The following is a 16,030-nucleotide window of genomic DNA, read 5'->3' on the forward strand; positions in this document are numbered from 1 at the left end:
TGGTTTATTTTTGTAGCCTTTTCTTGCAGCTGTAGGAAACAGCTGCCGCTGCAATGGCTGGGAACAAACCAGCATGCTTTCCTCCAAAGCAAAGAAAATGCAAATCCAGATCGTGTAATAGCCAAAGATTTGCATGTCAGTATGTTTATCCAGTTAGGCATTTCTCTCTAATACTCAACCAGCCTTACTTCTTGTTTGAAATGCTTCTGGGATTTGATCCAGGCAGCATGGTGTTAATGGCGGGGAGTGTCCTCTTCCTGCTTTGAGTATATATGTTAAACATATATGTTAGAATTCCTGCTCCATGATTGCAGTCATGGGATTTTTGTCTATCACATGATGGTGTATGTTTTGACTCCACAGAGTGGGAAGTGACGGAGACAGGATGTTTGTGTTACTGTGTTCCGTGATGTGGGACTATTCTCCTTTGTTTTTTCTCTTTGCTGTCTGATGCTAGAGAGAGAGGGAGCCATGTTGCAGTGCTCTGTGTGTGTTTATATGTAAATAAAGTAGATTAGCCAAAATGCTGAGTTGCTGAGGTCTTGCAAGCTCCGCAAACTTTGTGGATCCCTAAGTGTGCCGGTGTCGGTTGGCATCGGTCGCTGTGATGTTCGGGCAGAAGAAAGCTTTTGAAGCTCCCGAACAAAAGACCAGGAGGGAGAGAACATGCCAGTCGGGCATGTGTCTCTGCCAGGGTCCTACTCGAATGTAGGACGAGCTCCTAACAGTTTTCATCTCTTTATCTCTCCCCACCCATCCCAGGAGAGTGATGCTGGACCATTGACAGATGCCTCATCTAGGTGAGAATGCGTGCATGCATTTCATAGTCCACTTCCATTCTGATGTTGAACCATGCACTCAAATTGGGCCCTTGTTCTTTTAGCAGCGAACAAAGTCCACCCCAGGCGATTTCTTCCTCCACTTCAGAATGCACTAATGGAACACATGGTAAGCAACAACCAGGATCTTGCTATTGCCAAATGCATGAATTACTTTTGTGGGTGGTTGAGGTTTTCACATCTGCCAGGAAGGAAATACTATGGAGGAGATGAGGAACCTGTGGCCCACCCAAACATTGCCGGGCTCCAGTGCCCAACATCCCTGGCTATGCTGACTGGAGCCGGTGGGAGTCAAAAGTCCAACGACCTCTGAAAGACCGCAAGCTCCCTGTTCCTGTAGCTGTGGTCTACACCACTGAGCCTCATGGGCTTGCTGATTGGAAGGTCGGTGGTTCAAATCCCTGCAAAGGAGTGAGCTCCCGTTGCTCTGTCCCAGCTCCTGCCAACCTAGCAGTTCGAAAGCACGCCAGTGCGAGTAGATAAATAGGTACCACTGTGGCGGGAAGGTAAACGGTGTTTCCTTGCATTCTGGCTTCCGTCATGGTGTTCCATTGCACCAGTAGTGGTTTAGTCATGCTGGCCACATGACCAGGAAAGCTGCCTGTGGACAAACGCTGGCTCCCTCAGCCTGAAAGCAAAATAAGTGCCGCAACCCCATAGTCGCCTTTGACTGGACTTAACCATCCAGGGGGTCCTTTATCTATAGCCTGGAGAGCTCAGTTGGCAACCTCTCAAGCCTTCTAATCTGTGGGCAAATCCAGACAGCCTGTCTTAGTTGGAAATCTTGTGCCTAACGGCACCACTGTTAGGAAGTCTGCTGTGCCACAGCCTGGAGGCAGGGGCACATGCCTTGCATGCACAAATCCCTGGGTGTGTTGAGTTTTTGTAAGGTCCTAGGTAGCAGGGCTTGAAATGACCTTTGTCTGACATCTTGGAGAACCACATCCAGATGCAGACTGGATGCCGTAACTAGAAGGAAATGATTCTCCAGAATTTCATCCCCTTAACAGCAGGTTGTGTGGCAAGGCCCCCAGACCAGACCCTTGTTAAAATAAATTCACACGGACACAGAATATTTAGTTTAAGGTTATTGGCAAAATTTTAGGCCACAACTTTATTGAATTACAGAAATGTGAGTGGTATTGGCTTAGGCATTGGCATAGACTATACCGGACATCTGCCTGGTTTACAGGAAGTCAATAAGGGTAAACCATCCAAATAGGAAGCCACAGGGGGGGAACCCGCCTGTAGCTTTCCTCGGTGTTCCCAGAGGCCTGGCATGGCCCTAGCCCCTCAAGCGGACTTCGGACAGGAACCAGGCCCTGGATTCCTTTAAAGGAATACCCTTGGTCAATGGAGGGACAGGCAATGGCTGACCTCCCCTTCCCCACAATTCAATGAGCCAATGCTTAACCGCCAAACCTTACAAAGTTGTGATGATTGCTAAGAGGTAGGCAAAAACCAAGTGGCCCATGCCAATTTGCCAAATGGAAAAAATCCTACCTGGCCCCTGACTCAAGCCAGGCAACCAACCAAAGTCCAAAGCAAGGCCAGAGAACACATAAATTACAGAGCAGGTGGGCAGGTGTTCGGCAGCGCAAAGCAGGTGCATAGCCACGTCACGCTGCTGCTTTTGAACTTCTCACACAATCCCCCCGCTCAAAAATGATTGGCCAATAGGTCTGGGGTGATTGTGATGCCACCCTGGCATGAAAGTGTTACTCCACCCACGCCAGGGTGGGGGGAGGAACCGGGCTGGGGGCCTGCCCACAACCAGGACCATTCTAATGATGATCCCACTTGTGTTTTCCTCTGCTGTGAAACGGATGCAAACCTGAGAGAATTCTGAGATATTGGACATTATTTTTCATTGCGATTCTCCCTACCCATTGCAGACTTGGACTCTACACTACTGCACGCCGTAGAGGAGCCAGTCTGTGAAGTTACTTTGCTGCCAGGTGAAGAAACTGCTGCAAAGGAAGGAGCTAACGGGGAGACTTTCAGCAAGAACACTGGTATGGTACCTTTGGATTATTGGACTCCATCCCTTCTGCTCCAGCAAGTCCCTTGGTTTCTGTGGTGGGCATAGAAGATTGACAGGACACTTCTCTACCAGCCTGCTCACTTGCCTGCACGACTTTCCACTTTGCCTGTGGCTACCAGGCCAACACTTGGATACAAGGCTGTCCTAATCCTAAAATGATTTGTGTTTTTGTGACACTAGTCAAATTTGCAGAGTAAACTCAGCATCTTAAAGAGCCTTTAAATGCACCTGTTCACACCTGTACATGCCCACCTTTGCCTCAAAGCTTCCCTTTTTGCAGAAGGCAGGGAGTCACTTGTGCAAAGACAAAGGATGTGCTACATTTCACATTTCAGGTAAAATTTTGATGAACTCATCTTGACCCATGCCAGTGCAAAGGTGGTATCTATGCAGCACTGTTGTCCCACCCGAAAAATATACCAGTGGACTAATAAATGCACACTCCTGCTTTGAGCTTCCCTGTTGAATGAGATGATCTGCTCTGATTGCATGTTTCGTTTTTGTTTTTAATTATTATTTCTTCCATCCACACAATTCAGCAGGAGATCCTTCTTCATCTGAGGACCTGGCTAGCGTTGCTGTGTGTAAAACCAGGCAGAATGACAAGTGAGTTTCAGGTCCTATGGACATCATCCCACCCCCTTGGTCCCATTTGGTCATCTTCTCTCTCAAGCCTCCATTTTGTCAGGAATCTTAGCTAGTGAGGGGGAGTAAAGGAGCACAGGAAGCCTTTGCAGTTCCAGTCGACAAACCTGTGCAGTTTTCCCAAAGGCATCTGGTTGGCCACTGTGAGAACAGGGTGATGGACTGAATGGGCCATGGGCCTGATCCAGCCGGCTCCCATCAGGCAACCCTGTATAGGGAAGTTTTGTAATGTTTGATGTTTTATTGTTTTTAACATTTTGTTGGGAGTTGCCCAGAGTGGCTGGGGCAATGCAGTCAGGTGGGCAGATTATGATTATTATTATTAGTAGTAGTACTACTACTATAGTAAAGGTAAAGGGACCCCTGACCATTAGGTCCAGTCGTGGCCGACTCTGGGGTTGTGGCGCTCATCTCGCTTTATTGGCCGAGAGAGCCGGCGTACAGCTTCCGGGTCATGTGGACAGCATGACTAAGCTGCTTCTGGTGAACCAGAGCAGTGCACGGAAACGCCGTTTCCCTTCCCGCCAGATCTATTTATCTACTTGCACTTTGACACGCTTTCAAACTGCCAGGTTGGCAGGAGCAGGGACCGAGCAACGGGAGCTAACCCTATCGCAGGGATTCGAACCGCCGACCTTCTGATCGGCAAGCCCTATGCTCTGTGGTTTAACCCACAGCGCCACCCGCGTCCCACTACTACTATATTTTATTTTAATGTTCTGATGGTCTGTCCTAACCCCATTTACCAATGGTGGCAAAATCAGTGGCAGCAAAATTGGCTTTTTTGGGGAGACTCCTCTGTTTCCTTGAAGCACTTCTTGTTTCTGATGCCAAAGACACCTTATTTAAAGCTCGTTTCACAATCTCTGAGGAGTTCAGAGAGGGCAGCAGTAGACTGGAAGAGGACCCCCCCCCCCGAACAGATCTGAGAAAAAATATTCAAAGTGCACTCCTTCAGACCCCATAATCCCCCCTTTAACCAGGGAACTTGCCAGAACTCAGCTCTGGCACCTATCAGCTGGGCACCATTGCCGTTCTTAAGAGAATGAGGGAGGTGTTTGTGGTGGGTTCTGGCACCTTTTATTCTAGAAAAATAGCACTGCCTATAACCACATGGTCTGGTGGTGTAATATTTGTCTCTTCTGTTTTCAGTGTGTCTCCCAATGAGAAGGAAGTGGAGGTAAGCCTTTCAAAATGTTTGCTGTTCTTCTGCCCTCTCTCCCATGCCCAGAATCAGCCTCCCTAACCTGGTGCATTCTATATATTTTGGACTACAGTTCCCATCATCCTTAATCATTGCGCTTGCTGGTTGGTCCTGCTGGGAATTGCAATCCAACATCAAGAGGGCCACCAGTTCTCTCCATCCCTGGTTTAAAGCTGTTTGGATATCTGGCATTTGTTCAGAATTGCAAGTGAATTGTTTTTGTCATCCTGCTATGTTGTGTCCATTGGATCTTCTTGTTACTGGTTTATTATATTATCTCGATGTTCGGCATAAAATGTGTCCCCACAGCATAGGCTCTTCCAATTCCAAACAGTTGTTTCTGATCTTGTGAACAGCACGCCTCTACTTTTAGGTTTATCCTTCATTACTGGTCAGTTTCACCTCTTTTTAAAGAGAAGCCGTTATCTGCTTGCTTTCCACCTGCAAGGACTAGTCCTCTACTTCTTCTCTGGCCATCACTTGTAGCTGAGTAAGATTGTCTTCCATAACATGGTTTTAACAATGAGTCCGTAAGTGACTGTGGAGGCCAGTTCTGGATCCACACGTCCTTCCACAGTGGGGACATTGGTTTCTGAGTGGGAGCTGATCACGGTGTGGATTTGCCAAGCGTGCTTTCCTCTTAGCACGTTTCTCCCTTTCGTCCTGAGTTTGAGCGTCTTCAAAGTCCATGACACCTTTGGTAAAGGCTGTTTGGTAAAGGCTGGAGCGCTCGCAGGCAAGTGTTTCCCAGTTGTCAGTGTTTATACTACATTTTTAAAGATTTGCCTTGAGAGAGTCTTTGAATCTATTTTGTTGACCACCAGCATTACGCTTTCCATTTCCCCTTGCCGGTAGCTATTAATGGCAAATCCCTTTTGATCAGGAAACTTGATTTATGTCATTGGGGTTGTGTGTATCTTTTTTTCCCCTTCGCCAGGGAGAATTTCTTCGGCTGTCTCTGGGATTCAAATGTGACCTCTTCACTTTGGAGAAGAGAGTCAGGCTGGAAGAAAGGTCCCGGGATTTAGCAGAGGGAAACCTGAGGAAGGAGATTGCCAGCGCCTTGAAACTACTTGATGTAAGGATGAGCTATGTGCATCTGTTGCTCATTGTTTCCCTTAGCTTTGCTTTAAAAGGGTGAGGATGGACATAACATTTTTAGAGTGGGGTGGGTAAATTGAGAGTGTCCACATTGCAGCTTTGTCACCTCCCAGAGCAAGCTTTAAAAACCAGTGACAGGTACTGATTGGCTAGTACCTATGAAGTCACCAACACACTTCCCTCCATTGTTTCTCTGCTCCAAGGCCATTTGCAACAGTGTGTGAGGAGCTGGCCTGAATCAGGGGCCTTCTGCATGCCCTGAGCTATGACCATTCTACCCTGCTGCTTAATCTTCTTTTATACAATGGCTGCAATGTTTACATGCCCTCTTTTTCCTTTTGAACACTGCTCCTGTTCAGTCCCTGTCCTCTCTAAGTGAAGATAACCAGGCACAGGAGATCGTCAAAAAGCTTCAGAAGAGCTTGGAGCTGCTGAACCAGTACGCCACCAGGCTTGCCAGCAAGGCAGAAATGCTGGGGGCCATTCATCAAGTAAGTGGTCCATTCCATAAAATGTAAAAGTTGTCTCTTTCTTTTTAAAGCTGGGTTGGGGAACTTGGGTCCCTCCAGAGATTGCTGGACTCCCACTCCTGTCATCCCTCCCCATTGGCCAAGCTAGCTGGGGCTGATGGGATTTGGAGTCCAGCAGTGTCTGGGGTGGTGCACAGGTCCCTCAACCCTGTTGTTAGAAGGCGCAAGCTTAAAATTGGGCCATGCCTTTACTGGGTGGATGGTGTGATCTTGCTATATCTGCAGATGTTTGAAGACCTGAGGAGGAACGGTTAGACAAGGCAGGGTAGTTGTTATAGAAGAAGTGGAAGGTCCATTTGGGAGATCAGTTCTGGAGTTGTGGCGTTGGGGGCAAGAAAGCAGGAGAGGAACTTGAGGGGCACCGCAGCAGAGAGTCTCATGCCATGAAGACTGCTGTGGTTCTCATGGAAAGGAAAAGCTATGCATTGATCCTGAACAACTTTGTTGAATGCCTGATTTCTGAGTAAAATCCACAAACGGATTTGGAGTAGAACCTCGCCTTGGCTGAAACTTACCTGGGAGATTTATTTTGCCTTGTGCTACTTCATACAACTTGTGTGGACTTGGGCAGAGAGCAAAGGTCCCATCCTCTGTTGGTTTACTCTAGAAGCCCTATTTGCTGTTGCCAGTGCTCCCCCCCCCAAGAAAAATAGGTGCTGGAACGTCCTAAGGAAAAGCGGGACATTCCAGAATCAAATCAGAAGCTGGGATGGCTTCAGTAAATCCAGGGCTGTCCCTCAAAAATAGGGACACTTGCAGGGTCTGGTCTCTGATAATGATTAAAGTCACTAAGGGCCAGGTTAAACTAACCTGAAGCTAACATAAGGACTCCTGCTTGTGCATGGGGGTTTGAGGCTTCAGTCCTATCCCGTGGGCAAAACCAATATTGCTCACAAATTGTCCGTCTGATCATGTTTACTATAACTACAGTGGTACCTCTGGATGCGAATGGGATCTGTTCTGGAGCCCCATTCGAATTCAGAAGTGAACTCAACCCACATCTGCGCGTGCGTGGGTTGCGATTCGCCGCTTCCGCACATGCGCGTGATGTCATTTTGATCGTCTGCGCATGTGCAAGTGATGAAACCCGGAAGTAACACACTCTGTTACTTCCGGGTCGCTGCAGCGCACAACCCGAAAATACTTATCCCAATTGCTACTTCAACCCGAGGTATGACTGTATATGGTTATGTTTACATTACTGCATGCTGTGCACCCAGCAAGCTCCCACTGCTAATTTTTGAAGCAGCATTCACATATTAGCCACAATCCATACCAACCCTGTGGTTTCTTGACAAATACTGCTGCTTGGATGCATTTTTTTCCCCAAACCAGCTTCAATCTGAAGAGGAAAGTTAAGCTGCATTCGCTTTGCACTTCAGAAGAGAGTCTGCATTAGAGACAGGTGTCACACCTGTGCAGATGACAACTTCACGAAGAGGAGTTCTTGATGTGGAGAGGGGAAAGTAAAAAAGATTGTGTGCTTGTTCGGGTGTAGACATCCTCTGATGTGAAAAAACCATGCAAATGCAGCTTGGAATAATTGGAGAGAATAATTGGGTGCACTCTTCCCACCTTGGATCAAATCTATGCTTCCAGGTGCCATAAGAAAGCTGCAGAGATAGTGCAGGATAGTGCGCACCCCGGAAATGATCTCTTTCAGCTTCTGCCTTCTGGAAGAAAGTACAGGGTTATAAAGACTAGGACTAGCCGCCTGAGAAACAGTTTCTACCCAAATGCGATTTTGGTTTTAAAGGCAGTGTAAGGAGTCTCTATGGGAGTATATTGTATTTAAAAATGGGGTATCAGAGTTTTTAGGGGGCTAACCAGGCTGGGATAGCTGGGATAGCAGGCTTGTTGGGTTTTGAATGTTTTATGTAGATTTTCCAATTTTGTTGTTCTGTATGGAGCAATGACAATAAAGATTATTGTAATTGTAATTAATCGTAATCATAATTAATCGTAATTGGAACAGAGCTGTTTGAACCTAGTCTACAGTTGCAGCAGGATCAAGTAAGAGAATGGACTGAACCTCTCTAGACTGCAGTTGGAAGGGGGAATTGCATTTTTAATACTCTCCTATGTAAAGCACGGACACGGGTGGCGCTGTGGGTTAAACCACAGAGCCTAGGACTTGCCAATCAAAAGGTCGGCGGTTCGAATCCCCATGACGGGGTGAGCTCCCGTTGTTCGGTCCCTGCTCCTGCCAACCTAGCAGTTGAAAAGCACGTCAAAGTGCAAGTAGATAAATAGGTACCACTCCAGTGGGAAGGTAAACGGCATTTCCGTGCGCTGCTCTGGTTCGCCAGAAGTGGCTTAGTCATGCTGGCCACATGACCCGGAAGCTGAACTAGGCCAGGCTCCCTGGGCCAGTAAAGCGAGATGAGCGCTGCAACCCCAGAGTCGGCCACAACTGGACCTAATGGTCAGGGGTCCCTTTACCTTTTACTATGCAAAGCACACCCACCTGCTCTCTCCCTGCGCAAGTATAAAGCGAGCACAGCAGAAAGCAGGCTGCACTAGAAGCTCTAATCTGCAAGTGTATTATTTTTAGGAAATCTTCGCTACAAACAGAGGATACTAGTTTTGACTCCCCCCATGGCATCTTAGGCTGCATAATTAACTCTCTATCTTAATAGAAGCCGGGGGTGCTTGGGGGGGGCGAGAATTCTCGCTCTGCTGGAACTCTTGGGTCCCCACACTCCTGTGGGGGGGGTTGGGGTGCGCTGAGCTGTAGCGCTGCCCTCCAAGCCTCTCTGCCGGCTCTGTGTCACAGACGACACTCAGCACACCGCCATTATCCTCTGCAGCAGCCGGAAGTCGTCAACTCTCTATCTACCGTATTTTTCGCCCTATAGGACGCACTTTTTCCCCTCCAAAAATGAAGGGGAAATGTGTGTGCGTCCTATGGGGCGAATGCAGGCTTTCGCTGAAGCCTGGAGAGTGAGAGGGGAGAGCCCCAGCGCCAGCCCCACAAGGTCAGGGGACAGAGGGAGGCGGAACGCCGCCATCCTGCTGTCTCCCGAAGTGGTTTGGAGGCTGACGGCGGGGAGACCCCGCCGCCAGCCCCGCAAGCTCCGGGGACAGTGGGGAGGCGCAGCGCATCTCCCCGCTGTCCCCGGACCTGATCTGAAGGCGGGCGGTGGGGAGAAGAGTGCTTCTCCCTGCTGCCTGCCCCGCAAGCTCCGGGGACAGCGGGGAGGCGCAGCGCGTCTTCCCGCTGTCCCCGGACCTGGTCTGAAGGTGGGTGGCGGAAGAAGAGCGCTTCTCCCCACTGCCGGCACCACAAGCGCTTGGGGGGGAAATAAATTTTTTCCCCTTTATTTCCCCCCCCCAAAAAAAAAACTTGATGCGTCCTATGGGGCGAAAAATACGGTAAATAGAAGCAAATCGCTGCCTTCCATTGTGTGTGCAGATCAGATTGTACAGTCCAGTGTTTACTGGAGCCATTCTCTGGCTCGCCAGGTTGTCCTCTTCCTTTTCCCTCAACGCTTTAGGCGAGCTCAGCTCTGGAACAAATTAGCCCGGCGTCCTTCCAGATGCGTTTTTGGGGCTACACTTCCCTTCGGCCTCAGTGGCTCGTTCTGCGTTTGCACGCAAGGACTGCTCTGCATATTCTCCGGCTGGTCTCCGTGTGCCCCCCTAACTTTCTGTTTCTCAGGAGAGCCGGGCCAGTAAAGCTGTAGAAGTGATGATTCAGCACGTGGAGAACTTGAAGCGTACGTACGCCAGGGAGCACGTGGAGCTGGAGGAGCTGAAGCAGGTGCTGCTCCAGAACGAAAAGTCCTTCGGCTCTCTCGGGGACCGAGGTAACAGCTGGCAAGGTCCTGACTTGGCCTCGCATTAGCTGCCACCATTTGCTCCCTTGCTTCCCCGCAACATGCAGGTGACTGCTGAGCATCTGATGCATGCTGAGCATCTTGGACTCTTACTGGGGAGGCTAGTGGAGCTAATGGAGGCTGGCCCATTGGGATGAATGGACCTTCAATTTGCCTGCCTGTCTCCTTACTGACAAGCAGTCCACTGCCTTTCAGCTTCCTCCTCGTCTATCTCAGTGTTGTGCCTTGTAGGACTCAGCAGGGAGGAAGACGGAGACACAATTGCTACGCCTGGCATTTGCTCTGGCACCACCTGCTGTTAGTCTCCCAGCCTACTGGTCGCAGTAGGCATCAACCACAGGCATCAACCTGTGAGATGTAGTGGTTAAGGGCGGTGGACTCATAATCTGGTGAACCAGGTTCGCATCCCCGCTCCTCCACATGCAGCTGCTGGGTGACCTTGGGCCAGTCACACTTCTCTGAAGTCTCTCAACCTCACTCACCTCAAAGAGTGTTTGTTGTGGGGGAGGAAGGGAAAGGAGATTGTTAGCCACTTTGAGACTCCTTAGGGTAGTGATAAAGCGGAATATCAGATCCAAACTCTTCTTCTCCTTCTCTGCTGTGTGTGGGCTTAAGAAGACCATAAGAGCTTGCCAGATCAGGTCCATGGCCCATCTAGTCCAGCATCCTGTTCTCACAGTGGCCAACAAAATGTGAAGGCAGAGCATAGTTATTACGGCTAGTAGCCCTTGATAGCCCTGCAGACCTTTAGCTGTGCTATAGATTCATTTTCTCCCCCTACTCTTATTGCTGTTGCAGATGAATCTTCGATTAAAAAGCTCTCTGGTTCCTTAAAGGTACAAATGTTGCTGCAGTTCTAAGCTTCTAGTTCTCTGCACACTTTGCCCCTGATACAGTGGTACCTCGGGTTACATACGCTTCAAGTTACATACGCTTCAGGTTAAGCACTCCGCTAACCCAGAAATAGTGCTTCAGGTTAAGAACTTTGCTTCAGGATGAGAACAGAAATCGGGCTCTGGCGGCGCGGCGGCAGCAGGAGGCTCCATTAGCTAAAGTGGTGCTTCAGGTTAAGAACAGTTTCAGGTTAAGAACGGACCTCCGGAATGAATTAAGTACTTAACCCGAGGTACCACTGTAACCTGCTCTTTCCTATGCTGTCCTCTGCTGCAATCTTAGACTCTATTGATCTCCACTCCAATGATGTGATTTTTTAAAAAAACCTGACATGTTTTCCTTAAAGAAGGCTCTGAAGTCAAATTTGGGTGTGTAATGTCTCTTGAACTAAGTTCCTTTTTTTAATTATTCTACGCAAACAACCAAATTGCCATCCTTTGCAGAATTTGGCATTTTGACAATCTGCTTGCTTTTTATAAAGAAAATTTTACATTCTAGCTCATAGGGCTGTGATATTTTGAAAGTGTGGGCAATGTCTGGTTAAGCCTCAAGCGGGAGGGAGAATCAATACTCTGCATGGCAACTTTGCTCCATTACCACCACTGGCCGAAGCAAAATAATTGGAGTTGATTTGCATGTGAAGCTGATGCAGGTGATATATACAGAGTAGAAAGTGTTCAGCATCAGTCGTTGAAGAAACAAACTGTAGGCTATACGTTCTGATGAGATTAGCTTCTGTAGCAGAATACAACATGCTGGTCTGGAGCAAAATGGAGTTTGTTTTTCTAGTGCTGATGGTTCAAGTGGAACTCAAGAGTTGTGCAAACAGTGGCCGCAACCCTGAAAATACAGTTTTTCAAGTTTATTGGCGGTGCATCCTGTGTTGAAAGTTTAACGAGTACCTTGGGACTTTGGGACTTTGGGACCTTGGGACTTTCAAGGGGGGATGAGGGAGAAATCAGTCTGGCTCACATTTTGATGCGGACTCACCAAATTTGCACTTCCTCCTTCAAAAGTCACTTCCTCCTTCAAAATTTTGTGTCGTTCTCCAACCAAGGAGTGCAGATAGCAGAATGTGTAACATTAGTGAAAATTGCACAAAGAAAGCCTTCTGTTAAGGGAAAACTGCTTGCAAAAATGCAAAGTTGGATACAAAAAGAGGTGTGTCAGAGACAGGCATGAAAATGCACATGGATATTCACATAGTTTTTTTCATTTATTTGCTCCACAAATGTATGCAAAAACAGTGTGAACTGAACTTAGCCTGGGAAAATGAGAAACCAATATTAACGCTTTCAAGTTAACCTAGCAGGGACATTAGACATAAATGCTCAAATTGGAGCTGATTCTGAACATGACCTGCTGCTGTGCTTTGCTCGCTCTTTGCCTTTCCCTCTGTTCTGCTTCTCCATATTCTGCCATCCAATTCCCTAGTTGAAGGAACTCACAGGGAGCAAGTTGCCCTTAAATAATAAAAAAACTCTGAATGAAATTTTGGGAACTTGGAAAATCCCTGCGATTACAAATCTCAAAAACAGTTGGCTGCCTGAACTGCAGAATTTCAGGCTTGGTTTTTCTCATGGTATGCTTAGGCCTCTAAGTGACCTGAATTGTAATACAGCAAAGAATCTTGAAAAGAAGTCCCTGCCTTCCAAGAGACAATTGAAGTGGAATTTACAATCGGGCAACATTTTGGTGTCCTTGCTGAGTAGCCTTTTTAAGGAATCGGATGGAGGAGATGCTTCTTCAACTGGCAATAGTTTGCACAGCCATGTTCTTCCTTTTGAAGTTTTGTTCACATGACCTGTTACTCCTTGCCACTTGGTTTTTATTCTTCTTGCACTTAAAGGTAAGCCCCAAGTAGCAGCACATCTGGTGCTGCTGCAAAAGGCAACCTAGTGTAATATTTTATCTGTGTCATAACACCATGGCACCCTAAATGTCCCTATCTCCAACCCACATCAATGGGTTCTATCGGGGAGAGTTAGGGAACGTGAAATTATGTGTCTGTGGTCAAGCGCAACTCATTTCAGAAAAGGGAGCTGACATGTGATTAACATCTAGGGACAGGGAAGAAATTGGGTTTGTTTTGCATCTACAGATGCGGCTGACGCTCGGTTTGGTTTGCATGAAAATGCCCGATTTGCATTTTGCTGAAAAAATATGAGAACTGAAACGCAGCAGTGCTTTGACAGGCTCACCGCCTCCAAATTTTGCAATGCCGTTCTCCAACCACACGAGTACAAAAAAATGTGTTTTGCTAGGGGCGCTTGCTCTCGAAAATGTGTATGTTTAGGAGAAAAATCTATGAGGAGGGCAGATTGTGCACTAAAAGGTTGGCGGGTTTTTGCAAAGGCTGTAAAACAAAATTGCAAGCTGACATGGAAAATGTGAAGAGAACTGAAGATTTGAAAAAATATATATGAGAAACTAACATCAATGGAATCATCCATTCCTTGTAGCACCATATCAGCTTGGGGCCCAAGTGGACTTCCACGGAGAGATATTTGCTCAATGAAAAGTAATAATAATAATTTTTATTTATACCCCGCCCATCTGGCGGGGCCTCCCCAGTCACTCTGGGTGGCTTCCAACAAAAGATTAAAAGCATCTACTAACTTAGGGTGCCCCGATTTTTCATAGCAAGTGGGCTGCAATAATGCTTCAGCATGGAAGCTGTGGGCTGTGCACTGCCATGTTGCGTGGGGAAGAGGAAGGGGGAGCAGGGCCAAAATTTCACACACACACACACACACACACACCCTGCAGCTCTTGCACTACCTTCCCAAAGCCAACTAAGTGAGGTGCTGGGCTTTGAGAAGGAAGCTTGTAAAGCATTAACTAGGTTTGGGGAAGGAGGCAGGGTTACTCTAGGACAGGCATAGGCAAACTCGGCCCACCAGATGTTTTGGGACTACAACTCCCATGATCCCTAGCTAACAGGACCAGTGGTCAGGGATGGTGGGAATTGTAGTCTCAAAACATCTGGAGGGCCGAGTTTGCCTATGCCTATCTAGGACCCTGTCAAGATACCTCCTTTCCAATGCCCAGCACCTCGCTTAACCAACTTTGGGAAGCCAGTGGGAGGGCTGTGGCGAGGGGGGGCCTGTCAAATGTTGCCAAGGGCCGCACAAAAAGGACTCGGGGGTCCGTGCATTGGCCCACCCTGTACCAACTTATACACATTTGTGAGACCGGGTACTCTTACACAGCTGAAGAGTTGCAGAAGGACATCTTGAAATAAGAATAATAACAATGGCATCTATTCTTATATATTGCTAAGTTGTTCTTGGTTCATGTGAGTCTTACTTTTGCATAGAAAACCACAGGGCGTGTTAGCTCTCGAAGGCATAACCCAACAAGCAGTGTCTCTTATTTTATGTAGCCTTCATCCCTACGCCGAGTTAGCATTGCAACCTTGCCTAGGAATACTGGAAATGCTGTTTTGCCGCTGGTATGTAGGCATTTTCCAGTACCGATAGTTTATTGCCATTGATGTATCGGATAAATACATGCTGAACTCACCTCTCCTTTTTTCTCCAAAGGCCCAGTTAAATGAAACAGATGGAAGTGACAAAAGTGACAAATTCAACAGGCGCCCTAGTTGGTAAGAAAGGAGTTGTGTGGTTGAAAGAGATGGATAGCGTGTGTTCACTAATACCTTTAAAATGTTTGGAATTCAATTACCGTATTTTCCGGCGTATAAGACGACTAGGTGTATAAGACGACCCCCAACTTTTCCAGTTAAAATACAGAGTTTGGGATATTCTCGCCGTATAAGACTACCCCTCTTCCAACGCACACCAAATAAAAATTTAAAAAACCAGTCTCCAGTCCGGCTCGGAAATCTGCTCCACTTCCCAGTGGCCGGGGGGAGGTGTGGCTGGGTCCGTTTAAATGGAGGACGCTAGGACGTCGCTGAACTTCACACGGTTATTGCTTTTTCAGACCTGCTGAAGCATTTTGGGGGGATTTTTTACTGCTTTTGTTGAGCCGCTCTTGTGGAATTTGCTAGTGGTCTACTACCGGGAGCGGTTAGGGTCGTTCTGTTGCTGGTGATTGGGGGAGGGGGCTTCTGGGGCCAATTTCCAAGCATATTTCTGCTTCATTTAGAGAGCTTGATGTCCTCTGATTAAATTTGCTGTCATTTTGTCCTTTGGTGGGGGGGTTGCTGCAGGAGCTGCTGCTGTAGCCGGCATATAAGACGACCCCCGACTTTTGAGAAGATTTTCCTGGGTTAAAAAGTAGTCTTATACGCCAGAAAATACAGTACTTCAGTTCCCAGTACAGGCAGGAGCTATATTGTGAAACATGCTTCTGGGACTCTAATCTACTGAAATGTATCTGAACTTGGACATCACCTATTGAGATGTCTTCATACTGGCCTTTTGAGCAGGTTCTAATACAATGATTTGGAATGTCAGGAAGAAGCACAATTTGCTCCTCTCTCTTCTGTGCTAAGAAAATTATTATTATTATTATTTAGCATTATTTGTTCAATTTACATATCGCTTTTTATCAAAAGATCCCAGGGCAGTGTGCAGCATTAAAAGCACATTACGGAACATTAGTGATAAAAGCATAGTAAAAAGTATACTGACAGACAGCCTAATCATAAAATAGTCATCATAGTAGCTACATTTTTGCAGGCCATAGATTATTTAAAGTGGCATGGTTTTGCCTGGCATCTAAAGATACATAATAATGGTGCCAGGCGAACTTCTTTGGAAGAACAGTTTGAGGGACATTTGCGTACAAACCCATACATTTGTAAAAAATAACATATCGAAATGCATTGTGTTGGGAGGAAATGTCTGGTGCATATTAGTCAAAACCGGATACAAAATTGTGTGTTGGAGGAGAAAATAATGTTAAAATGCTTGTGAATTTTTGTCGATTTTTTAAAATTACAAATTGCTGCAGAAAGATGAAGA

At 47.1% G+C, this 16,030-nt stretch overlaps 1 protein-coding gene across 1 annotated transcript in view; it reads left to right on the forward strand.

Moving 5' to 3' along the window:
• Window positions 1-16,030, forward strand: part of IRAG2 (inositol 1,4,5-triphosphate receptor associated 2) — a 58,990-nt gene that overhangs the window by 37,399 nt on the left and 5,561 nt on the right. The window contains exons 23-33 of the mRNA XM_053406593.1: window positions 763-800; window positions 884-948; window positions 2,735-2,922; window positions 3,359-3,489; window positions 4,681-4,708; window positions 5,670-5,810; window positions 6,193-6,324; window positions 10,025-10,172; window positions 11,001-11,038; window positions 14,482-14,550; window positions 14,642-14,703. Coding sequence (XP_053262568.1) covers window positions 763-800; window positions 884-948; window positions 2,735-2,922; window positions 3,359-3,489; window positions 4,681-4,708; window positions 5,670-5,810; window positions 6,193-6,324; window positions 10,025-10,172; window positions 11,001-11,038; window positions 14,482-14,550; window positions 14,642-14,703 — 1,040 coding nt within the window. The remainder of the gene's footprint in view (window positions 1-762; window positions 801-883; window positions 949-2,734; window positions 2,923-3,358; window positions 3,490-4,680; window positions 4,709-5,669; window positions 5,811-6,192; window positions 6,325-10,024; window positions 10,173-11,000; window positions 11,039-14,481; window positions 14,551-14,641; window positions 14,704-16,030) is intronic.

Source organism: Podarcis raffonei, chromosome 10 (assembly GCF_027172205.1).
Source record: "Podarcis raffonei isolate rPodRaf1 chromosome 10, rPodRaf1.pri, whole genome shotgun sequence".
Classification (NCBI taxonomy): Eukaryota; Metazoa; Chordata; class Lepidosauria; order Squamata; family Lacertidae; genus Podarcis; species Podarcis raffonei.